The 27,200-nt window shown below is 38.7% G+C and overlaps 1 protein-coding gene across 1 annotated transcript in view; it reads right to left on the bottom strand.

Annotated features, from left to right (window-relative positions):
- Positions 1–27,200, bottom strand: part of LOC121377737 — a 51,291-nt gene that overhangs the window by 9,674 nt on the left and 14,417 nt on the right. Inside the window, exons 5-22 of the mRNA XM_041505821.1 lie at positions 26,302–26,434; positions 22,777–23,982; positions 20,684–21,683; positions 19,758–19,866; positions 18,911–19,043; positions 17,971–18,189; positions 17,285–17,452; positions 15,719–15,911; positions 13,798–14,023; positions 13,214–13,373; positions 11,773–11,889; positions 10,174–10,293; positions 8,367–8,585; positions 6,830–7,011; positions 4,232–4,382; positions 2,515–2,604; positions 1,633–1,828; positions 185–574 (exon numbers count right to left, since the gene is read on the bottom strand). Of these exons, the coding sequence (XP_041361755.1) occupies positions 185–574; positions 1,633–1,828; positions 2,515–2,604; positions 4,232–4,382; positions 6,830–7,011; positions 8,367–8,585; positions 10,174–10,293; positions 11,773–11,889; positions 13,214–13,373; positions 13,798–14,023; positions 15,719–15,911; positions 17,285–17,452; positions 17,971–18,189; positions 18,911–19,043; positions 19,758–19,866; positions 20,684–21,683; positions 22,777–23,982; positions 26,302–26,434 (5,012 nt within the window). The remainder of the gene's footprint in view (positions 1–184; positions 575–1,632; positions 1,829–2,514; positions 2,605–4,231; positions 4,383–6,829; positions 7,012–8,366; positions 8,586–10,173; positions 10,294–11,772; positions 11,890–13,213; positions 13,374–13,797; positions 14,024–15,718; positions 15,912–17,284; positions 17,453–17,970; positions 18,190–18,910; positions 19,044–19,757; positions 19,867–20,683; positions 21,684–22,776; positions 23,983–26,301; positions 26,435–27,200) is intronic.

The following is a 27,200-nucleotide window of genomic DNA, read 5'->3' on the forward strand; positions in this document are numbered from 1 at the left end:
AATCACAATGTTGTCTTGTTGGTGCACTGGCTGGAACGAAAAATAGCCCAATGTGCCCACTGACAGGGGTCTATCCCACACCGACTGCGCATCGAGCAAGTGCTGTACCACTGGGCTACATCCTGACCCTACAGATCAAAGGGTAAAAAATGCAAGTAAAATCTAAACAAAATCCTGTACTCACTCGACAACTTTGGACTGTCCTCCGCGGTCTTCGGATCGGTGAACGCCTTCACGATCGGGTCTTTGCTGATGGATCCCAGATCAGGAGAAGATGATGTTGATGACGACGATGATGATGCCTTCAGTTCCTCCAGCTTCGTTGGTTTGTACCGGATCGGACAGGGCTCGGATGATGATGATGGCGAGAATGTTTTCACAACGCGACTCGCCCGGTCCAGACGCGGGTCTTTCTGGGCCGTCATCACGGAGCCCTGGATGCGAGCCTTCTTAGCCGACAACACTTCTTCCTTTGGTTTCGGCAGCACCCCGGCACCGTCACTCTGACTGCCTCGCTTCAACTTCTGGCGGATGATGATTCCAAGGAGCATGTGTGGCCGATTGTTTTCCAGACCTGAACGCAAAGGAAAGGAAGGAAATGTTTTATTTAACGACGCACTCAACACATTTTATTTACAGTTATATGGCATCACAAAGGAAAGGAATGTTGGATTAACAGCACTTCAGCACATTGCTAAATTAGTGGTATTTAAATTTAAAATTTGTTTTGTTTAATTTTGCTTAACGACACCTCTAGAGCAAATTGACTAGAACGCAAAGGTAAGTTTGTTTTACAACACATTGCTTAATTAATTGTTAAATAAAGTTTAGCCATCCTCACCTCTGAAAATTCCCAGAAATATTGCTTCATGAAAACAAGGTAAGTTTGGTCAATTTAATTCAGTTGATGTAATGTTTTCCTAAGTTTTGCACCAAGAATGTCGGATATATATATATAGTGGACTTGAATGATTGACAAAAAATTTCTTGATTTAATACACATAAAATAGCACACAGAGTTCATTGTTTTAACAAGTGTCACATTGACTGAATGACTATATCGAATAAACAAACATTTTATTTATTTAAATAGCAAGTGTAAAATCAGTTAGGTATCAACACACACACTATTAATCCGATTGATCTAACGGCCTACCGCAATAAGAGTAAACTTCACATGAGTGCAATTACATTTTGTATTTGATCTTGCGATGACGTCCTGATTACTAGGCAATTGACGATCATTGTTCAACTAATTAAGCAGCCCGTCGTTCAGTCAAATCCCAATCCGGTGTAGACAGAGGTAATTATGGTTCTTTCGTTCTTGATTTTTGATCCGGAGTCCGGAGTAGACAGAGTACAGATTAGGCAGAGATTTATACCTAAGAGATAAACGGTAGCTGGACGGGACTTTAGAAATGGACCGGTTTACGCAGAAATCCAGATTAAACAGAATCCGGTTTAGACAGAGTCCACTGTATATATATATATATATATATATATATATATATATATATATATATATATATATATATATATATATATATATTTAATAATTAGCTATGTAGACCAAGCAGAAAACAGTGAGAGCAAACTAGAAGCAGTGTCATAAAAACAAAAACAAATTCCTACCTGGTCCATCAAATGGTTTCAGAACTCGTGGAATGTGGCCGTGTGATGCGAGAGGTACGATGTAGAAGTCCTTCACGTGTTTGGGAGCATTGCCGACCACACCACAGCGCCCCCTGCTGTTGAGGTAGGAGTAGAGGTGAATATACGCAACCTTCTCGTCATCACTGCCAGGGATGAATCGGATGATGCAGATGTCCTGGAAGGGAAGGAATGTTTGTATGTATGATGACATCTTAGCAAATTTGTTTTGGCATGTCAAAATGTCAGAAAGTTTTTGTGTCTAATATTTGGAGAGAGAGAGAGAGAGAGAGAGAGAGAGAGAGAGAGAGAGAGAGAGAGAGAGAGAGAGAGAGAGAGAGAGAGAGAGAGAGAGAAAGAGAAAGGGAGGGAGAGAGGGAGAGAGAGATACAGATAAAGAGATGGAGAGACAGAGAAACGGATCGATAGAGAGACAGAGGGAAACAGACAGGAAAGGAGCTACAGAGAGAGAGAGAGAGAGAGAGAGAGAGAGAGAGAGAGAGAGAGAGAGAGAGACAGAGATACAGGATAGACAGACAGAGAACTATGTCCCTATTTGTAAGGAAATATAACACGTTGTGGTCTTTTTGAAATATTTTTACTGAAATCTTTAATTAAAATAATAATGAAAAACTGACTGCAGACAAAATAAATCTGGAAAACCTAGGGTCTTCAAAAGTAGATATTGCTGCAAGGTTTTCTTTATTAAATAACAGGATTTTTTTTGGGTATAAACAGAAATAAAAACAAATATCCTGTAAAAGATTTTAAAATGTGTTCAAGGCAGAACATCGATATATATATATGTGAAAAACAGAGTAAGGAGTTGGAAGCTCAAGTTTTGAGGATAACCCAATCACTCACCCTCGAACCTCCTTGTCGTATTTTCGCAAGGTAGTCCCACATCTGATCTGGAGCAATTCGTCCACACACAGCTATCGTGTCTGGCAAGTTCTAAATAAAGTCAAAAGATATATATATACTCGTGGAAAAAAGTTCCTGTGCACCAAATGATTGCATATAGAATATAATTTACTTGAAATCTGGTTATAAAAAGTTCAGTAACTGAACGTGTAATCACTCTCGTCGATATTCCAGCAGTGTCCTGTCAATTGCATGAACTATTCATACTTTGTGATCACATGTTGCATTACTAGCATTCTTGGTCATGTGCTCCTGTTTGACGTCATTTTTCTTATCACTGAACTTGCCTCCCAGAAAATGGACTCCTTCGAACGATGGGTATGATTGAGGTTAGAACGGCACAAACGCTATTGCTAGTAATTTTGGTATTTACTGGTGTTCATCAGAACACTATGCAATATCTGCGGAGATGTTCTCGACAGTTTAGGGGTACTAGGGATCTTCCATGTTTAGGGAGTTGACACGTGACGCCACGTCAGCAAATTGTCAGTATTAAGCGGGTGCACATATGGAATCATTTGGAAATGATACGTTTAACATCCTAATGCATCTCTAAGTTAAGGCCAATCAGTGGAAGAACTGAACGCAACCGATTAGGTGATAACAAAGTACCACCATGACCGTACATCAGTACATTGTTCTGTTACATCATCACCAACGGCGCACCAAGCATTGTGTAAACAGTACTTCAGGTTCAGAAGGCAGGAGAGGATCACCGTACTTTTAACAGATAAATAGTACATCTATGTAAAACACAATATTTTTAAATTTTAAAAATACAAGTCCTACTGAAATTTTAATGATGCACAGGAACTTTTTTCCGTGAGTATATACACATATATATATATATGCATAATAACGAGACAACCTTTCCTGTATTCATTTCAAGGTTTTTTTGTGTGATTATATCCAATTAATGTTAAAGCACACTGTCCCGAACACACACCGTAGCTATCTGGGTTGTTTGTCCAAGTTAGTGGGTTAGTTGTTAATGGTTAGTGAGAGAGAAGAGGATGTAGTGGTCTTACCCAATGAGTCGTTAAAACTCACTCTGGGTGGGAGCCGGTCCAGGCTGCGAACACAGTACCTACCAACCTTACCTATGTCCGATAGCTTAAGCTCGACACCACTGAGGTCGGTAAGACAACCTAAAAGATATCTCCTGCAATGTGATCCCCATTAAAAATGGAACCTAATATGAACTTTACCATAGTTAAATACGAGGTAATTTGTCAGCATTTGAAACTGAATTCTATCTACTTTGTGAAATCCTTTGATGGTGATGGTGGTGGTGGTGGTGGTGGTGGGGGACAGCTAAAAATTAATAACTATATCTCACCAAAAATTATGTAATGCAGAAAAATCTCATCCTTATCACCACTCACTCGAATAGCAATAATGTCGAAATAATGTCCAACTCATTTCCTAAACGTCTTATACATTAATCTACATTTAGTTTGTATGAACAAAGTCATTATTTGGACTGGAGACTTTGTACGCGGATGTGAAGAACTTAGTGAAGTAACATCTTGTATATTAATCTACATTTAGTTTGTACGAACCAAGTCGTTAGTTGGACCGGAGACTTTGTATGCGGATGTGAAGAACTTTGCAAGGTAACATCTTGTATATTAATCTACATTTAGTTTGTACAAACCAAGTCGTTAGTTGGACCGGAGACTTTGTACGCGGAGGTGAAGAACTTTGCGAGATCCTGCATGGCGACAAAACCCTTCCACAATCTTGGACCCTGAGGCTTGAACTTCGGCTTTGAGTCTAAACCCGAGGACAGGGCAGAGTCTGGAGACCTGGAAAACACAAAGATAGAAATGCACAAAAACAATTAATTCACAAAATCTTTAACTTCGGCTTCAAGTCTATGCCAGAGGACAGGGCAGAGTATGGAGACCTGGAAACCACAAAGATAGAAATGCACAGAAAGATTAATTCACAAAATCTTTAACCATCCCATCTTTTTATAGAAAAAGGAAAGAATTTTTTTATTTAACGACACACTTAACACATTTTATTTAGTTATATGGAAAGAAAGAAAGAAATGTTTTATTTAACGACGCACTCAACACATTTTATTTACGGTTATATGGTGTCGGACATCTGGTTAAGGACCACACAGATATTGAGAAAGGAAACCCGCTGTCGCCACTTCATGAGCTACTTTTCGATTAGCAGCAAGGGATCTTTTATATGCACCATCCCACAGACAGGACAGCACATACCACAGCCTTTGATATACCAGTCGTGATGTACTGGCTGGAATGAGAAATAGCCCAATGGGCTCATAGACTGGGATCGATCCTAAACCGACTGCGCATCAAGCGAGCGCTTTACCACTGGGCTACATCTCACCTCCTTTTCAAAGAAAAGGTAAAAGTGGATGTATACTGAACAGAAAAAGAAACTTCCGATTTGTACATATAGTATTTGTTGTGTTAAAGAATTCATTGTGTAATGAAATTATATAGGTAGTATTAGCCTTAAGCTGTATTATCAGGATTCATGAATTTTATCGATTATTTTTGCACTGTTAATCGTCGACAACGTGAAATTAAATTTGCACATGCATTCATGGTTCGACATGTCCCGTGTAGTATTCGGTCAATTTGTTTTACTTGTCTTACTGACATTGTTGTCAAGTGAACAAAAACGTTTTAAAATTTGTAAACAAATTAAAGTTTTTTTTACATTGTAGCATTTTTAGTATGCCAAGAATACCCACTAATTTACGCGAACGGGCGATTGGCATGCTTGATGCTGGCATGTCGACAGAAGACGTTGCAAGGCATGTTGGGAGTTCTAGTCGAGCGATAAGAAATCTTCGCGTAAGATTTCGAACGACAGGAAGCACCAACGACTTGCCACGTCGTGGACGTCCGCGTGTTACAACGCGTGGTCAAGTCCGCTATATCATGAACACGCATTTGCGCAATCGATTCCAAACTGCCACTGCTACTGCTGCTAACACACCTGGGCTTCATAATAACCGAATCAGTGGGCAAACTGTTCGTAATCGTCTGCGGGAGAACGGTTTACATGCACGACATCCTTACGTCGGATGCGTTTTAACGCAACGTCATTGTCTATATCGTCTTAATTGGGCATGTGCACACACTCGTTGGATACGGCAACGCTGGAATACCGTTCTTTTTTCGGATGAATCCAGATTTTCTTTACAACGTGGTGATGGCAGGGTGTACGTCTACCATAGGAGAAATGAACGCTATGCTGACTGTTGTGTTCTTGAACGAGATCGTTTCGGGGGTGGGGGTTGTGTCATGGTCTGGGCAACCATTGCCCATGGTTATCGTTCACCACTAGTCGTCATTGATGGCAATTTAAATGCTCAACGTTACCGTGATGACATTCTTGCTCATCACGTCATTCCTCTGACAAAGCCAACATCTCGATGTAAATTTTCTTAGGACAAATAACATTGCTTTCATTGATGACTGGCCCGCTAAAAGTCCTGATCTCAACCCCATCAAGCATGTCTGGGATAGTCTGGACAGACGATTGAGGCGTCGTCCCAACCCACCCGCTAACGTCAACGAACTTCGTCAAGCGCTCATTCAGGAATGGAACAATATTCCACAGGCAGAAATCAACACTTCAGTCAATTCTATGCGCCTGTGATGCACTGCAGTGGTCAATTCAAGAGGTGGTCATACCTGTTATTAAGTGGGTTTTTTTTTTTTTTTTAACCCATACCACACTTGGTCAAAATTTCTCCCAGTTTCTGTTAACCTATGGCCATGATTTTTGCACCAAACGATGCATCATGGAACACTCTTTAAACGCATATATAACAATTATTCCCCCGGTTTGTTTTCATCAAGTTATGTTCAAGCAAAGTTATCGGAAGTTTCTTATTTTGTTCAGTATATATTTAATGAGTCTCATCTGACAATGGTGGTAGTTGAACTGTTCAGCATCGAGTTCACAGGTTTAGATTTCTCTGAGTATGTGGGTTTATGTTGTTAAATTTACCACGACGCCACCGAGGCCGGTCTCAGTGTAAGAGATATCTACGATTCTCACAAATGTTTAAGTTTCTCGGTGTAAGAGAGATCTACGATTCTCATAAATGTTTAAATTTCTCGGTGTAAGAGATCTACAATTCTCACACATTTTTAAGTTTCTCGGTGTAAGAGAGATCTACGTTTCTCACAAATGTTTAAGTTTCTTGGAGTAAGAGAGATTTAAGTTTCTCGGAGTAAGAGAGATCTACGTTTCTTACCTGACGATGACGGCCATGGTCTCACTCGAGCTGCTGGGCGTCGAGTGCGTGGGTTTCTCCTCATCCTCCTTGTGGATGACCTCGATAACCTCCATGACCTCCTTGATGACATCATCAGCCTCGGCCTCTATGTGCTCCTTCGCCGTCATCTGCGCCTTCTCTCGCTTCACCTGTTTGCTCTCCTGAAACAAAAACAGTTCAGTACAGTGGTCACCATACGCACACTCAAGGTGAGCTGAACATCATTATCCTGAAATGGGAAAGGAAGGAATTGTTTTATTTAACGACACACTCAACACATTTTATTTACGGTTATGTGGCGTCGGACATATGGTTAAGGACCACACAGATATCGAGGGAAAAAACCCGCTGTCGACACTTCAATTAGCAGCAAGGGATCTTTAATATGCCCCATCCCACAGACAGGATGGTACATACCACAGCATTTGTTACACCAGTTGTGGAGCACTAGCTGGAACGAGAAATAGCCCAATGGGCCCACCGACGGGGATCGATCCCAAACCGACCGCACATCAAGTGAGCGCTTTACCACTAGGCTACATCTCACCCCTTCAACAGCCTTAGTGTAATTGTATACTTGTCTGTGATATATTTAACCTGGAATGGTGTCAGTCCAGCAACCCAGGGTTTAACAAATCCACTAAGCCTCAATTCTGGCTGGTGAATTTTTGGGTTGAAATAAAGCTCGTGTCAATAACCATTGCTTCTCAAAGGTACACATTTTTATAATTATGAAAAATACAATTTTGTGGTATTAGAAACACCAGGATGACCCAAAACATGTTGGGATGTATGAAAATGGATAATTTAAAGAATAAAATATAATTAATGACTAATTTCAATTGTCAAAAAAACAACTGTAACTGTGAAAAATATGTCAGTGTTTAAAAACTAGGTCTTTCACTCTATAAACCAATGAATGACTGGCCTTGGTGGCGTCGTGGTAGGTCATCGGTCTACAGGCTGGTAGGTACTGGGTTCGGATCCCAGTCGAGGCATGGGATTTTTAATCCAGATACCGACTCCAAACCCTGAGTGAGTGCTCCGCAAGGCTCAATGGGTAGGTGTAAACCACTTGCACCGACCAGTGATCCATAACTGGTTCAACAAAGGCCATGGTTTGTGCTATCCTGCCTGTGGGAAAGCGCAAATAAAAGATCCCTTGCTGCTAATCAGAAAGAGTAGCCCATGTAGTGGTGACAGCGGGTTTCCTCTCAAAATCTGTATGGTCCTTAACCATATAACCGTAAATAAAATGTGTTGAGTGCGTCGTTAAATAAAACATTTCTTTCTTTATAAACCAATTATTTAGCCCAGTTTGCTTTAATATACAGTGAAACCGGTTTAAACCGGATCACAGCGGGGACCTAATATTTATCCAATTTAGACAGGATCCGGTGTTTATAGGGTCGATTTTTAGAATTTGGGATCATGAAGCTTGGCTGGTATTGACAGGATTCAGGTTTCTTCAGGGTTTGGTTCAGACAGGTTTCACTGTATTAAGAAGAAATCTTACCTTGACCTTGTGTTCAACCGTGACCTTCTTGACCTCTGTGTCAGGGGTCGTGGGGGCCTGCTTGCCTGTGCAGATCTTACAGTTAAGGTCAAACAGGTGGGCGCGGTGCTGGTCGGTTGTGTCAGCGATGACCTCTGACCCCGCGTCATCGGTTTCACCGTCGTCCTTCTTCGCATCGTCAGTCGAATTCGGAACCGACGGCTTGTCATCGAACTGAGTCTGTAGAAGAAGAAGAAGGAAATGTTTTATTTAACGACGCAGTCAACACATTTTATTTATGGTTTATATGGCATCAGACATATGGTTAAGGACCACACAGAGAGGAAACCCGCTGTAGCCACTTCATGGGCTATTCTTTTCGATTGGCAGCAAGGGATCTTTTATATGCACAATCCCACAGACAGGGTAGTACATACCAAGGCCTTTGATATACCAGTCGTGGTACACTCGCTGGAACGAGAAATAGCCCAATGGGCCCACCAAGGGGGATTGATCCCAAACCGACCGTGCATCAAGTGAGTGCTTTACCACTGGGCTACGTCCCACCCCCGATCTGAGTCTGAAACAAATACCATCTGTACAGAGATTACCAGGGAACAGTTTATTCAGTACTGCGGCGCAAGTTTCAGAGATCGCTTCACAATTTTAAAACATCAAAAATCAGTAGTTGATCAATTTTAATTTACAAGAACTATTGCTAAAATGTTCCCTGAATACTACACAAATGTCCATTAAACTTGGGGAGTCTAAACCCCAAACCTAACAGTAATAAAAATTTTTTTATCTCTGCTCCTACCAGTGCACCACAAGTGGTATATCAAAGGCCGTGGTATGTGCTGTCTTGTTTGTGGGATGTGCATATAAAAGATCCCTTGCTAGTAATGAAAAAAATTAGTGGGTTTCTCTTTGCGACTGTCTCAAAAATTACCATATGTTTGACATCCAATAGCTAATGATTAATAAATCAATATGCTCTAGTGGTGTCGTTAAACAAAACAAACTGTAAGAAAATGTTTGACATTCAATAGCCGATGATTAATAAATCAATGTGCCCTAGTGGTGTTGTTAAACAAAACAAAACTTTAACGTCAAACATATGGTCATTCTGACAGTTTTTTTTGAGGAAACCCGCTGTCGCCACATAGGCTACTCTTTTACGACAGGTAGCAAGAGATCTTTTATTTGCGCTTCTCACAGGCAGGATAGCACAAACCATGGCCTTTGTTGAACCAGTTATGGATCACTGGTCGGTGCAAGTGGTTTACACCTACCCACTAAGCCTTGCGGAGCACTCACGCAGGATTTGGAGTCGGTATCTGGATTAAAAATCCCATGCCTCGACTGGGATCCGAACCCAGTACCTACCAGTCTGTAGACCTATGGCCTAACCACGACACCACCGAGGCCGGTTTAATTTACAAGAACTATTGCTAAAATGTTCCCTGAATACTACACAAATGTCCATTAAATACTTGGGGAGTCTAAACCCCAAACCTAACAGTCATAACATTTTTTTACCACTAATCAGCAATTAACTCTGCTCCAACCAGTGCACCACGACTGGTATACCAAAGAATGTGGTGTGTGCTATCTTGTCTGTGGGATGGTGCATATAAAAGATCCCTTGTTACTAATGAAAAAAATGTAGCGGGTTTTCTCTTTGCGACTGTCTCAAAAATGAAAAATCTCGCAAGTTTCTTCTGACGACTACCAGTCATAATTACCAAATGTTTGACATCCAATAGCAGATTGTTAATAAATTAATGTGCTCTAGTGGTGTTGTTAAACAAAAACAAACTGTAATTACCTCGGCCAGTGTGCTCAGATCCTCGTCCTGCAGCTCCACTTCTCCTTTGTGAGTTTTCTTCCGGATGTGAACCGGCTCCTTCTGCGCTTTCTTCTCAGCCGTCTCAATCAACTCAAGGGTCTGAAAAATAGTGGAAGAATAACAAAAATCAAATATCCTTTAAATGTGTAGTAATTCATGTAAAGTAGGTCATTGTGACCTAGTTATGGTATGTGACACAGCACCATTCCCAAGTTGCAAGGTTTAATGATCCTGTATGATTATAAATATGGTTCCAACAATTTCTTTTAACCCTCCGACTTCTGCAGGCGAGTTATCTCGCCCAATGCCAAGCCAGTCGATATACTGTACATTGTATACAGTGCATTCCCAATTCATATTTCCCACCATTTTGCACACGACACTCACAGCAAAGACTTTTATAACAGGAAACAGAAGTCAAATCAGCTTCCTGTATCTTTAGGTGTTTTTGTTTTGTTTTTTTAAATAGCTTGTAAGTTTTTGGCAAGTATTTTCGCTTGACAACAATTGCTGCACATCACGGTCATTTTCAGGGATTGATAGCTGATTGTGACAGCTAATTTGATAATAAATATGATCGTTTTACCAACAACGAAAATCACCAAACATTGGGATATGAATCGTAGTTCTTTTTTAAAATTCTGGTCAGAAAACCAGTTATTGGGAATAATAGACATAAATACTGGACAGCTGGCCACAAATGCCGGGAAGTAAACGCGACTTTTTCGATTTTTTGCCTAATTTTGCTCAACATTAATTGATCTAAAATATAAAAATTATAAAAACCCATGAAAATAATACTTACCGATTGAAGTATGAACTTTATTTTATGCATTTATAAATTATTTAAGTGAATATATGTGAGTAAAAATTATAAACTTGTACCTATTCAACATGGTTTTTGTCAAAAATTAATCCAGTAGTCTAAATGTTAATGTGCAGTATTGTGTAAAGTAGGTCGCAATCACCTAATTATGGTACGAACACAGTACCATCCCAAGTTGTACTTACATTCAAAGTTTGATGAACTGATATGGAAAATGTGGTTCAAATCTGGATTTCCTTTAATATGCAGTAATGGGTGAAAAGTAGGTCGCAGTGACCTAGTTATTGTATGCGTCCATCGCCATTTCAAGTTGTACTTACCTTGAAGGTTTGATGATCCTATAAGATATGGTCCTGACAAGTAATTCTTTTGCGGCAGTAATTCATGAAAAGTAGGTCACAGTGACCTAGTTATGGAACGCGACACACCACTTTCCCAAGTTGTACTTGCATTCAAAGTTTGATGATTTTTTATGAATTGATAAGGAAGATATCGATCGAACAAGGATTTCCTTTGATGTGCACGTCGCGGGGACCTAGTTCAAGACACGCAACACACTGCCATCCTAAGTTGTACTTGCATGCAAGGTTTGATGATCCTAAATGCATTGATAAAGAAGATATGCCCTGGTCAAGAAAATTCACAGACAGACGTATGGACAGATACATTTATCATAACACGACCCATCAAAGGCAGACAGACAGAAATTATTGCTCAAACTGATTGTGACACACTTTGTTTAACACACTCACATGTTTAGTTTCCTTCTCTCTCCACTGTGCCAACTCCTTCGAGGCAAGATCATCGTGAGTCATGTGAATCAACTTGGAAGGTTTGATCTGACCCGTGAGAATCTTCCGGAACAAACCCTAAACATAAACACAAAAATACAGTTATTAATTTTTATATACAGGTTAAGGTATGGCGCCATACCCGTTTTACCCTCTGGCAGAAACCCTGGCTATTGGGTGTCAAACTGTGGTAAAATGTTTGTTTTGTTTCACAACATCACATTGATTTATTCATCATCTGCTATTGGATGTCAAACATTTAGTACTTCTGACATATAGTCTTAGAGCAGAAACCCACTACATTTTTCCATAGTAGCAAGTAATCTTTTAATATGCAACATCCCACAGACAGGATAGTGCATACTGTATACTAGTCGTGGTGCACTGGCTAGAGTGAGAAATAGCTTTTTATGCACAGATTCAACAAATAAAATGATTTGCCTTTAAGGGAACAAGTGTTCTATCCGATTGTGGCTGGATGACATCACTAAAACATTAATATTATTCATTATAAAATGCAGCAATTGACAGCATTGTAGAAGATGGATCATATGGATGAAAGAATATTGTGTATTGTGAATATTCTTAGTTACTTTGTTTGTAATTATAACAAGAATCCCACCTACCATAAACGTTTTCGATGGACAGTGATGAAAGAAAGAAAGAAATGTTTTATTTAACGACGCACTCAACACATTTTATTTACGGTTATATGGCGTCAGACATATGGTTAAGGACCACACAGATTTTGAGAGGAAACCCGCTGTCACCACTACATAGGCTACTCTTCCGATTAGCAGCAAGGGATCTTTTATTTGCGCTTCCCACAGGCAGGATAGCACAAACCATGGCCTTTGTTGAACCAGTTATGGATCACTGGTCAGTGCAAGTGGTTTACACCTACCCATTGAGCCTTGCGGAGCACTCACTCAGAGTTTGGAGTCGGTATCTGGATTAAAAATCCCATGCCTCAACTGGGATCTGAACCCAGTACCTACCAGCCTGTAGATCGATGGCCTACCACGCCACCGAGGCCGGTTACAGTGATGAACATCCATAGGTGCATCTATAAACCAATTTCACAGAGCTAGGGCTAACATTTTGTGAGAAATGGATTTAAATGCAAAACTTTTAACACAAAGGTTGACGCTGTCTCAACCGCTAGAAAAGTAATACCTATATCTTGTCCTTTTACTTTAGGCGAGACAATAATAATAAAAAAAATTGCATTGTTTATTAATTTATGCAATGGTTATAGGTTTTTTTACTGTTGTACACAGAAGTTTGTTTTAATGACACCACTGGAGCACACTGATTTATTAATCATCGGCTATTGGATGTCAAACATTTGGTAATTTTACTACCAAAAAATGGTTACCCTGGTAACTGTTTTATTGTTTACCTTGTTCTTGGGGTCTCTGATGTTGAAGACAAGGGTGCGGTATTTATTCTTGTATTTGTGACCCGTGTCTTCAAAGTAATTGAACAAAGAGTCTTCGATCTTCAGAGCCAATGCTTTGATCTCATTGGTCGAATACATCATGTCATCAGCATCTTTTGTTCTGAAATAAAACTAAGCATTCTGAGAGTGCTGCTAAAGCAATACATCTCTCCTGACCGGGCCTACCAATTTTTTGTATCTCCTAAATTCAAGGGCCATAACTCTTAAAAGTGGGTAAATCACCACTAAACTTTAACTTGATCTGTAAAGCTTTATACAAGTGATAAAGCTATATACAAAATTTCACCTTGATATCTCCAGGCATTGCAAAAATTATTCTTAAGACTGCCCTGTGAGAGATTTTCTTACACTCAGTCTGATTGGATCAGGGCCTTGTAATCTAGTAGTTAAATAAAACATTTAAAATACAAGAGACATACCGATTGGCTAAGGCATCCCTGAGAGATTTTCTAACATTCAATCTGATTGGATCACAGCTTTATAATCTAGTAGTTAGCAAAATTATAAAAATACAAGAGACATACCGATTGGCTAAGGCATCCCTGAGAGATTTTCTAACATTCAGTCTGATTGGATCAGGGCCTTCAGCAGCTTTATTCTTCTGTTCGGACTCCCTCCTCAACTTCTCTGCTCTCTCTCTCTCCTTTTCCTTCTCCCATTCTTTCTTTCTTCGCAGTCTCTCTCTCTCTTTCTCCTTTTCCTTCCTTCTTAGCTCCTCTTTCTGCCTCTCTCTTTCTTTCCTTTCTTTCTCTACAAGAGAACAAATTTTACAAAATAAATTACATAATATATTTTTGTTAATGTATTAAGAAATTAAAGAATATATGAACTGATAAACTATATGGCCCTGACAAGGATTTCCTTTAATGTGCAATAACACGTCAAAGTTGGGCAAATAAAAAGACAAAGGAATAACTTAACACGGAGCTCATAAAGTATACACAACAACAAAAGAAGTGCGATATTTTTTATATAACATATACCATATTTGTTTTATGATACAATTATTTGAAAAACAGAAAATCAAAATGGGCCTAAAATTTTCAAAAGACTAATAATGTTAATACACACAAAAACTAATGGGATTGAAACAGAATAATTAATATAAATTAAGGAAAACTAAGTTAATATTTATGTTTCTTTTACTGTCGAGTATAATTATAATATATATTTCTATAGTAGTGTCGGAAACAGAATAAAAATGATTTTCGTCAATTATTTCTTTCATATTAAACTGACACGTAAATATTTTGTAAATATGTATTTAATGATACTCTACCTACATGTAATTTAACATTTACTTGTTTTTGCTCTCATTGATGTACAAGGTGGTGTTTACTCTTCAAATTAAAATAAGATGTCAGTGACCTTTATTGGAACAGACTATAATAAATTTTCATTGATATTTGTCAATTTCATTTACCCTTAAAAGATTTTAATTTAAAACTGCAAGTTAACTGATTATTTTGAATTGCAGCATAAATTATTAATTATGACCAGCATATTTAGTGAATATAAATTCAATATAAGTACATTAGAAATTTACACAATTTTGCAATATCATAGCTATATGTGAACATCTGTTTACAAGTGATAAAGATTATTCAATAAAAGTGTATTTTTAATAGTAGATAAAGTTATTTTTTATTATCATTTATGGGCATACAGTGTAGTCATTAAATGTTAAAGCAAAATTTAAAAAAAACCAATTATTTGCAATAGCTATCATTATGCAACTTTTAGATGGCACCTTTAATACCGGTATAATAGATCAGACTCAGAATGGTTCCTGACTGTTTTGCTCAAAAGCTACTTATAAATGGATAAATATTTAGTTTTGGAGAGGGATAGGGATAAACCGTCATCAGAAATCCTACCTCACAATGCCATATTGCAACAGCAATGAAATTGACACATGTTGATCAAAATTTGTTATAGTCTGTTCCAATAAAGTACACAAATCACCTGTTTACTGACATCTTTATTTTAATTTCAAGAGTAAACACCACCTTGTACCTCAATGAGAGCCCAAACAAGTAAATACTGAATTAGGTATAGTATCATTAAATAGATATTTACAAAATATTTACTCGTCCGTTTAATATGTAAGAAATAATCGACGAAAACCATTTTTATTCTATTTTCGACAGTACTTTAGTTACACAGTAACATTATTAATATTACATGTCACATTCTTGTCTTTTCAACCATGAACTGATCGAAATTTTATCTAATAAACTTCTATTAAAAAAACACATGAATTTTGCAAAATTAAACGTCTTGTTTAACAAACCTTTTTGGTGCACTGTAATGAACATGCATAGGTGCAACTATAAACCAAGTTTCAGTGAGTTAGGACTTTGTGAGAAATGGATCTAAATACGAAACTGTAACACAAAAGTTGATGTCGTAAATAATACCAAAGGCAACTTCAAATATACTTACGTAGCTTAAGCAGGTACGGACTTGGTAGCTTTGTTTTGACCTTTGGCCTGATGACCTGAAAGGTCGGGTGTTCCTTGAGCCAGGACTCAAGTGTCGCCTCTGTCGGCCCGTCACTTCCCGACAAAATGCGGCCAGACTTCCTCTCCAACACGTGCAGCTTGATAGGACCCTTCAACGTGTCCGGATCCAGGCCCTGTACACAAGCAGAATGAAATAGATCAGCAGTGCAATTCTCAAAATCAATCAAATTCCTACGACTTAAAATTGTCCGAAACTAATAAACCAAATAACAATGATAGAAATAAGCAAAAATTTTTCCTACAATACTAGTCCACCGGACAAATACATCTAGAAATCTGTTTGTCCGCCAATATGTTCACTTGTCCAAATAAATGAATTGTTGTATTCAAGTACCTGGATAATTATTGTCATTGCTCAAAATGAAACTGCACTGAAATTTTTTACTTGTCCACTGGACGACCACCGAGGCACATTTTGCTTGTCCGAATAGATTTTCACTTGTCGGGACAAATGGACAAGTGCTTATTTCGAACACTGAATAATCGTACTGATCAAATTGTGTTTGCTTAGAAAGAAATAGATAAGACTGGTAATAAGTTGTAAAAAGTAGAATCTTAAATTTAAAACCTCTTCATTTTCTAAACTTAATTTGCACAGCTTTTTAATATAATATAATATTTTAAAACACCAACTAGCCGTAGTTTAAAATGTGCTGAGGTGTTGTTTAACATTCTTTTCCTTTCCTTTCCTCTTTTAATTCTGTGGACCAAGTGTTGAAATAATTATTGAGACACCAAAAACATGTAGTTTAAAATGTGCTGAGGTGTTGTGAAACAAACATTCCTTTCCTTTTCTCTAAATCAGTGGACCAAGAGTCAAAGTAACCATATGATACACACCAAATAGTAAGTTTAAAATGTGTTGAGGTATCAATGAACAAACATTTCTTTCCTTTTTTCTGAAAACCAAGTGCTGAAATATCCACAAATAAACACTACCTACATGTAGCTGGTGTTTAAAATGTGTTAAGATGTAGTTAAACATTCCTTTCCATTCTGAAAATAACCACGCTATACACCAAATTGTTTAAGTTTAAAATGTGCGGAGATGTTAAAAACAAACATTCCTTTCCTTTCTATTTTAAAAAACCCACTTTTATTCAAGTGTAAAAATAACCAGTAAAGCCGTACCCTAACTGGACCCAAGCAATGCGAGCTATTATTTTAGAAATCGTTGATTTCAATCGCCGTATCCTAACCACACGGATAAATCTGTCGCGTCACATGCATACGGCTTGGATACGGCGATTGAAATCAATGATTTCTAAAATAATCGCTCGCGTTCAGTTAGGATACAGCATTAGACTCCAAATAGCTAGTGTTTAAAATGTGACGAGATGTCAAAAACAAACATTCCTTTCCTTTTCTGTTCTTTTTTTACTATCATTCAAATGTAGAAATAATCATATGTGAGACACATAATTGTCTAAGTTGTCGTTAAAACGATCATTCCTTTCCTTTCACTACAAGTGACACAGCAGCCTACCTTGCTGACAGCAATGAGTTCCCTGTCTTGCTTGATGAGTTTCAGCGAGTGCAATGCATGCTGGGATATGCAGTCGTCGCTGCAGTAGATAGTTCCCGGGCATACGTCTTTACTGCAGTCTTTTCGAATACAGACCTGTTGAACCTTCAGCAGACGGTCTTCCATATTCTAAAATAAATTCAAAACACAACCATTTGAAGAAAATCGTTTGAGCATTTCTCTTCTTATAAATACTTAACCTCTATACCTTTAGGTAGTACTCAACGAAATGCATTTTGGCTCGGTCAAAGTTTGAGGTGCACCCAACTTTTGATAGAGCAGATAATACCACAAGACCTGACATTGGTGATAAATGAGTGTTTGTTGTAAACAAAATTAGTTTCACCAGGGCCAAAATATACGGTATGCAATTTTATTTTATCTAGTACCACTGTGTCAAGTATTCATTCATTCATTTTAACTTATTTTCGTGATTATATCCAATTACGGTTCAAACACATTGTCCTGGGCACACACCTCAGCTATCTGGGCCATCTGTCCAGGACAGTGGGGAAGTTGTTAATTATTAGTTGATAGTGACAACGCCATACAAATTGTATGTGTGTGATGTCATTAGAGATTGAGTCTGGACTCTAAAAGTTTTATGAGCATGAGCCCAGATGAGCAAGAAACAAAAATGGTCTTACCCGGAAAGCCTTAAACCCTTGTTTCTTCTTCTCTTCTGTTTCCTTAGCACTGCGTTTCTTGATCTCGCCCAACAACTGACCTTCCTTGGTGGGGGTCGCAGTTGTGCTCGACACCTTGGAGACTGACCCAGGAGTGACCTTCACCTCAGGTTTGACCGGTTCTACAGTCTTTGTTGGAGTTTTAGTCGACTCGGCTTCACTGGTCTGCGTGGATCCAGGCTGGAATAGAATAGAATAGAATAGAATAGAATAGAATAGATGTTTACCAACACCCTAGCATGAAAAATACATCGGAAGCCAGTCTTGAAACAAATGGCAGTAGAGTATGCCCTGTTAACAAAAAAAATAAAAATAATAATAATAATAATTTAAAGTACATGAGTATGTCTTTTTAAATCCAATTTTTATTTTTATTTTGGACAAATGGCAGAAAACCCAGAAATAAGAGTACAGACAATTAAAAGTCCGGAACACTTATCTAAAGTAGTGGTTCCCATTCAGAATGTATGGAAAGCATCAGCCAAAACTAGATCATAAGTTTAGTACGGAGAACATGAATTTTTTTGGACAAACAGTGAAAACACCAGAAACACTATAGACAATTCAAAATCCAGAATTATAAATAAATTCAGAAATCTTTTAACTCTGCAAAAAGATTAGCAACATAAAAATGTTAGCTTGCCCCTGGCAAGATTTGAACCCACTGTCTTGAATGAGAACACAAAGTCATAGATATCCAATAGGGGTACAATGTAGGCCAAATCATGTCATAAACAACAGAAAACGCTGAAACACTGTAGAGACAAATAAAAATTGAGAATTATGAATAAATCGAAAAAATCTTTTAACTCTGCACAAAGATTAGCGACATAAAAATGTTAGCTTGACCCTGGCAAGATTCGAACCCACTGTCTTGAACGTGAACACAAATTAAGTTCACCTTCAACGTCTTGGTACACACAGGGCAGATATACTCCTCATTGTTCTTCTCCATTTCCTTGCCGCGATTCTTAGATATGCCAACACAACTACCGTGGTACCATTCTTCACAGTTGTCGCAGCAGATCATAAACCTACCGATTCAATCAAATGAAATAAAAAAAATCATCTAATGATTGACATTCAAAAACATGTAGCAATGTCGGTGAATTTAGTAATCTAACATAGCCAAATAAAAAAATCATCTAATGATTGACATTCAAAAACATGTAGCAGTGTCGGTGAATTTAGTAATCTAACATATCCAAATTAAAAATCATGTAATGACTGACATTCAAAAACATGTAGCAGTGTCAGTGAATTTAGTAATCTAACATAGCCAAATAAAAAAATCATCTAATGATTGACATCCAAAAACATGTAGCAGTGTTGGTGAATTTAGTAGTCTAACATAGCCAAATTAAAAAATCATCTAATGATTGACATCCAAAAACATGTAGCAGTGTTGGTGAATTTAGTAATCTAACATAGCCAAATAAAAAAATCATCTAATGATTGACATTCAAAAACATGTAGCAGCGTCGGTGAATTTAGTAATCTGTAAGCCAAATTAAACAAAAATATAAAAGATCCCTTGCTGCTAATCGAAAAGAGTAGCCCATGAAGTGGCGAAAGCGGGTTTCCTCTCTCAATATCCGTGTGGTCCTTTACCATTATGTCTGACGCCATACAACCGTAAATAAAATGTGTTGAGTGTGTTGTTAAATAAAACATTTCTTTCTTTCTTTGTATGCAAATATAAAAGATCATGGCCAAGTGTGTAAAAAAACATTCTAACTCCACCATACCGACTGTTGTGAGGTTTACGGCAGATGCAGTACATCGTGTCTGGGTCGTTCTTCGGCTCCCAATCAGAGTCGTTTTCATCATCCTCAAAACTCAACTCCCCACTCTCATCTGAAAATACAATCATCAAGGTTAATGACGTTAACTGGTTCTGAAAATACAATCATCAAGGTTAATGAAGTTAATTGGTTCCGAAAATATAATCATCAAGGTTAATGATGTTAATTGGTTCTGAAAATACAATCATCAAGGTTAACGAAGTTAATTGGTTTTGAAAATATAACAGACTGCAAATTTAGCAGGGTTTTGTCCTTCCTCCGCAAAGAGCGTGGGACATAGCCCTGTAGTAAAGTTTTCACTTGATGCGCAGTCGATCTAGGATCTATCCCTATCAGTGGGCCCATTAGGCTACTTCTCGTTTCAACTAGTGCACCACAACTGGTATAACAAAGGCTGTGGCATATGCTATTTAGTCTGTGGAATGGTGTCATTAAACAAAACATACAAACCGTTAAAAACATTAAAATACAATTAAATTTCCTTTACATGTATTCATTACAATATAACATCATCCCAATGGTCTAGATGTAGCAACAGGAGTTTACTCATTTCTCAATGAACGTATGGGTTGGTCATATCTGATGACGTCATTTGATATGGGCAAATTGTCTTATTGAGCAAAGATTATTCAAAATAAAGTATGAAGTTTTAGTGTTATTTTTAACAAGTTACTTTGAAGGATGATTCAAATTTAATAAGAAGTATTGTCTGCTATTTCTTTTAAGTTCATTGGGGTATGAACAAAATAAATCATCTGCAAACTTATGTGAGAAAGGCTTCGCCGATTCACACAGTTTGTGGATGATTTTTGTTTGTTCATACCCCGATGAACGTAAAAGAAATGGCAAACAATCCTTAAATATCTTACCAGATCCTTGTTCTTCCTCCTCTTTTCCCTCCTTCTCACTCTTACGGTGTTTGAGTTTCTTCCCTCTTGTTTTCCTCTGTTCAGAATTCTTCTTCGACTCCTCTTTGTTGTGAGAATCTTGCTGCTCGATCGAATGTTTTCTATCACCTTTCTCCTTTGAATGCTTCTTGTCGTGCCGGTCCGACGAATGCCTTCTTTTAAGATTCTCAGTCGAAGTCCTGTTTTCACTTTCAGTTGAATGTTTTCGATCATGTTTGTCTATCGAATTCTTCCTCTCTGATTTTTCTGTGGAATGCTTTCTATCGTGCTTATCTGTTGAATGTTTTCCTGTTGAATGCTTCCCTTCGAGTTTATCCATCGAATGCTTTCTCTCATGTTTTTCCGTCGAATGTTTCCTCTCGTGTTTTTCCGTCGATTGCTTCCTCTCATGTTTTTCCGTTGAATGCTTTCTTTCATGTTTGCTGTCAACCGAACTTGTTCTTTCGTGTCTGCTGTCGACAGAACCTTTCCGGTCTTGTTTGTGGCCAGAATGTTTACTATCATGGCTATCACTAGAAAGTTTTCTTGATGGCGTATTCCCAACCGTATGTTCCTGTTTGACACTTTCATCCAACTCACTCTGTCGATCTACAAGTTTCTTCTCCATCCCTTCACCAGAATCATCAACTTGCACATTAACATCTAATTTAGAAACTTCCGTAGCTTTACCTTCTTCACTTTCTTTGTTTATTTCGGATATTTTCTCCGACATCTCAACATTTTCCACTTTAACATCTCCGGAAGGTGAGGCCTCAACTGGAGTTGATTTTTCATCCTTGATATCCGGTTTAAAAAGTTCCGTCATTGACGGGTCGATGAAGTCTGCATCCAAACTACGGTGCGATTTCCGCCGATGCTTGTGAGAGGGGTCGGGTTGTTTAGACGGATATCGGAACTCAGCACCAAAGTCCATATCATCGTCATTGAGTTTTTTTTGGTGTTTATCTTCATCGCCTTTCTCCTGGAAATAACGACCAAGTACATCAAAACATTTGTTACACCCTGGGGACATGAAACATGACAACAGATGGAAATAGCAGGGGTTCTAGAATTTAGATTTTTTTTATTTGCCATAGGGCCAGTGGATCTTTTCGATTAGCAGCAAAACATCTTTTATATGCACCATCCCACAGACAGGATAGTACATACCATGGCCTTGGTTTCACCAGTTGTGGAGCACTGGCTAAAACGAGAAATAGCCCAATGGGTCCAGTGAGGGGGACTGACCATAGACCAACCACGCATCTGGCGGGTGCTGTACCACTTGGCTACGTCCTGCCCCGATGACGTCAAGATGTTATGTCTGACTTGGCGTGTTATGCCAAGTAGGGCGTATAACTTTAATAAGTACCAAGATATTTGTAATCATATGGGTAATATTTCACACTTTAACACACTCACCTTGCAGGGCTCCTAGATTATGGTAGCCCCACTCCCATGGCTAGTGAATTTCAATGTTGGGCTAGTAAATAATTACTATTGCCATGCCCGATGGCTAGTGAAAAAACATTTGTCAAATGTTGCAGTTAAGTCTATTTTGTAAATATGTATATCCTTCCCCCACTCCAAACCCCCAATCTTAGTGTTTTTAAGCTCTATCTCCCTCTTTAGTTGACATATCTGATTATTACAGTAACTATTATTTAGTAAAATTGTATTAACTTAAGTAAAGTAGGGCTAGTGAATTTTTGATCATGGCTAGTAAATTTTTTAAATCACTGATTCCATGGCTAGTGGATTTTGTAAAAATTCTAGAAGCCCTGCCTTGGGTTTTCCGCGACCAGCCTTCAGATTTTGTAAAGATGTTATGTCTGACTTGGTGTGTTACGCCATGTAGGGCGTATAACTTCAATAAGTACCAAGATAGTTGTAACCATATGGGCAATATTTCACACTATAACACACTCACCTTGGGTTTTCCGCGACCAGCCTTCAGATTTTGTAAAGATGTTATGCCTGACTTGGTGTGTTACGCCAAGTAGGGCGTATAACTTTAATAAGTACCAAGATAGTTGTAACCATATGGGCAATATTTCACACTATAACACACTCACCTTGGGTTTTCCGCGACCAGCCTTCAGATTTTGTAGAGGAATGTCTTCTTCGCTCTCTTCACCCTCAACATTCTTCTCTTTCTTCACTTTCTCGCCCGCTTTCTTCGTCTTTGGAGTAGTAGCAGTCGCATCGTCATCTTTCTTGGCAATCCTTTTTGGTGAAACTTCATCAAGTTTTTTCTTCTTACCCTTTGGCTTTGGTTTCTCTGTATTTGAAGCCTCTCCATCTTTTTTTTCTTTCGTCAATTCACTTTTCGGTTTCCCTTTCTTCTTTTTAATCGCATCCTCCTCCTGCTCTTCCTCACCAGAGTTTTCACCTTCCTTGACCTTCTGACCAGCTTTACTCTTCTTTCCTTTCTTGGGAGACTCTTCTTCCACTTCTCCTTCCGTCCCACTTTCTTCTACTTTTACTTTCTTCCCTTTTCCTTTCTTCTTCCCTTTCTTCGGTGTGTCTTCTTCGCTTTCTTCCGCACTCTCTTGCCCCTTGGCTTTTTTCCCTTTCTTCGTAACTCTGGGAGATTTTTTCCCTTTCTTTCTTTTACTAGTTTCCTCCTCATTACAAGAAGCACCGCCCTCTTCGTCTTCCTTCTTTAGTTTTCCTTTCACCGCCTCCAGTGGTTCGTCATCCCCGCTACTCACATCCTCTTCTTTCGTCGCCGCTTGCTGTTTCTTTTTTCTACCAGGCGGACGACCTTTTCGCTTCGGAACTTCTCCTTGTACGTCATTCACATCGTCTTCTTTGTTTTTTGCTTTCTTTGCTGGTCGACCTCTTCCCCTCTTGGGAGGCGTTTTCTTTTCCGAATCCGTGTCTTCCGTCTCTTCAACTTTCTGTCCTTTCTTCTCTACATTCCGCGCTCGGCCTCCTTTCGGCTTCGCTTCTTCCTCTTCTCCACTACTTTCTTCCTTCTCTTTCGCCTTCTTTCCATCTTCAACATCATTATCGGTATCTTTCCCCTTCGGAACCTTTTGGGGACTGTCACTGGCGGTACCACTTTCTTCGGTGCTTTCTTCTTTCGCCTTCTTACCTCTCCCCTTTTTGCCTTTCGGAGTCTGTTCGTCGGTACTGTCGTCCGTTTTTCTACCCCGTGCTGCTGCGCGACTTTGTCGAAAAAGCTGTGCCTTTGCCGTTGGCTTAAGTTTCCGACCTCGTTTTGACTTTTGTGTATCACTGCACGACTCACTTCCATCCTCCTCAGTTTCATCTGTCTGAAAATAACAAAGAAAAATATTAGTATCACATAGGAAGGGATTTACCTCAATCAGTGTGCTTGCCTGAGGTGCTTGCATCGCAGGATCGAACCACCTCAGTGGATCCATTTAACAGATTGGGGGTTTTTTCTCATTCTAACAAGTACACCACAATTGGTCAAAGGCTGTGGTATGTGCTTTCATGTCTGTGGCAAAAGGAAGGAAGGAACTGTTTTATTTAACGATGCATTCAACACATTTTATTTACGGTTATAAGGTGTCGGGTCTGTGGGAAAGTACATATAAAAGATCCCTTTCTGTATTAGGAAAAATGTAGCAGGTTTCCTCTGATAACTGCAAATCAGAATTATCAAATGTTTGACATCCAATAGCCAAATGATTAATTAATCAATGTGCTCCAGTTGTGTCGTTAAACAACTTTAGTATCACAGACACACAAAGTATTCAAGATTTCCTTGTTTTGATTATGTATAGAAAGAAAGATTGCTTTGTTTAACGATACCACTACAGCACATTGATTTACTAATAATCGGGTATTGGATGTCAAACATATGGTCATTTTGACACAGTCAGAGAGGAAACCCACATTTTTTTCAATTAGTAGCAAGGATCTTTTATATGCACCATACCACAGACAGTATAGCACATACCACGACCTTTGATATACCAGTCATTGTGCACTGGCTAGGATGAGAAATATCCCAATAAGCCCACCGACAGGGATCGATCTAAGACCGACTGCGCATAAGCAATTAGCAGCAAGGTATCTCTTATATGCAACACTGCACAGAAAGGACAGTACATACTTTGTTACACCAGATGTGGAGAACTGGCTGAAACAAGAAATAGCCTAACTGGCTACAGGAATCAATACTAGACCGACTGCATCAGTTAGAGCTTTACCAATGAGCATGGCGGCTGTGGGTTCCTCTATCATTATCGGTGTGGTTCTTAAATATATGTTTGACCGTATATTTAACCATAATTAAAACTAAATAAGCATTCTGAGACTACCACTAAAGCAATACATGTTCCTTACTGGGCCAAACAAATTTTCGTATCTAAAAAAATTAAGGGCCATAAATTTTGAAAAAAATAGGAATATTGCCATAACATTTTTTAATTTGATCTGAAACAGGGGGGCAAGATTTAGCTCAGTTGGTTGAGTGCTCGCCTGAGGTGCTTGCGTCGCACATACCCCAGCCCTAGATCAGCTGTGCTGCACTGGTTGGAAAGAAACAAAGAATGAATGAATGAATGTTTAATGACACCCCAGCACGAAAAATACATCGGCTATTGGGTGTCAAACTATGGTAACAAGTTTCTTTTGTTTCACAACATCAATTGAGCACATTGATTTATTAATCATCAGCTACTGGATGTTTGACATTTGGTAATTTTAACATAGTCTTAGAGACGAAACCCACTATGTTTTTCCATTAGTAGCAAGGGATATTTTATATGCACTATCCCACAGACAAGATAGCACATAACACGGCCTTTGATATACCAGTCTTGGTTCACTGGCTGGAACAAGAAATATCCCAATCGGCCCACCGACGGGGATCAATCCCAGACCAACTGTGCATCAAGTGAGCACTTTACCACTGGGCTACATCCCACCCCTCTAACTACAGCAAACGCAAAGATGAACTGATAGAGAACAGCAATATAAAAATTCAAGAGGTATGGTTGCAACGTAAAAAAACAAAACAATCAGTTTAATGGATCCACCGAAGTGGTTCGATTCTGCGATGCAAGCACCTCAAACAAGCATTAAAATCGACTGAGCTAAATTCTACCCCTCCTTACATCATAGGAAGGAAATGTTTTATTTAACGACACACTCAACACATTTTAATTACGGTTATATGGCGTCAGACATATGGTTAAAGACCACACAGATATAAAGAGGAAACCCGCTGTCGCCACTTCATGGGCTACTCTTTTCGATTAGCAGCAAGGGATCTTTTATATGCACCATCACATAGACAGAATAACACATACCACGGCCTTTGATATACCAGTCGTGGTGCACTGGCTGGAGCGAGAAATAGCCCAATGGGCCCACTGACAGGGATCAATCCCAAACCGACCACGCAAAAAGTAAGCACTTTACCACGGCAAATGCAAACATGAAGTGATAGACAACAGCAATATAAAAATTCAAGAGGTATGGTTGCAATGTAAAAAAACCACAATCAATTGAATGCATCCACCGAGGTGGCTCGATCCTGCGATGCAAGCACCTCAAGCGAGCACCAAAAACGATTGAGCTAAATCCGTACATTATAGTTTCTAATTTACAACACCAACCTTTTTCTTAACATCCAAGTCATCTTTTTTCGCCAACATTGCTTCTTTGGCTTCTTTCTCCTTCTGCCGGTTTTCCTGCCGGATCTTCTCTGCCAAGTCTTTCTGCTCCTGGTCACTGATTCGAACCGAACGTCTGCAAAGATAGAAAAAAGAATCAAGTATATTTACATTAATTTTAAAGCCGAGATCTACAATATTTATTTAATATGTAACTATTTAGAAACAGTGTGTGTGTGTGTTTGTGCATCTTTGGGAGGAGGAGGGGGATATGGAATGTCATCATTTTGGCTAGAGAGTAAAATGCCATCCCCCCAAAAATGTTATTTTACAGATTTTTTTGAGCTGACTTTTATACAAAATTAATGAATTAAAGACATCATTACTGTAATGGAGAATAATCTGCAGGCTAAAAACTCCATTCCATTTCTTTCTGACAGAAACCCTTATGGGGGATAGATTTGGTTACTGGTTTCCGGTTTTTGGTTCACTTTCAATCAGGTGGGATGGAATCAGTTAAGTGTTTTAGAACTCACAGTCGACATACTGTACACTGTATATAGTGCATTCCCCAATTCATATTTCCTGTTGTTTTGCACACGACACTCACCAGAAAGACTTGTATAACAGGAAACAGAAAACAACTCAGCTTTCTGTATCTTTAGGTGTTTTTTTGTGTTTTGAAAATGGCTTGTAATTTTGAGTTCAAAATGTGGTTTCCGGCAAGTATTTTCGCTTGACAACAATGGCGGCACGTCGCGATAATTTTCAGAGATTGATAGCTGATTGTGACAGCTAATTTAATAATAAATTTGATCGTTTTACCAACAACGAAAATCACCAATTATTGGGATATGAATTGTAGTTCGTTTTTTGTTTTTTTAATTCTGGTCAAAAAAACA

This window comes from Gigantopelta aegis, chromosome 7, assembly GCF_016097555.1.
Source record: "Gigantopelta aegis isolate Gae_Host chromosome 7, Gae_host_genome, whole genome shotgun sequence".
Taxonomy (NCBI): domain Eukaryota; kingdom Metazoa; phylum Mollusca; class Gastropoda; order Neomphalida; family Peltospiridae; genus Gigantopelta; species Gigantopelta aegis.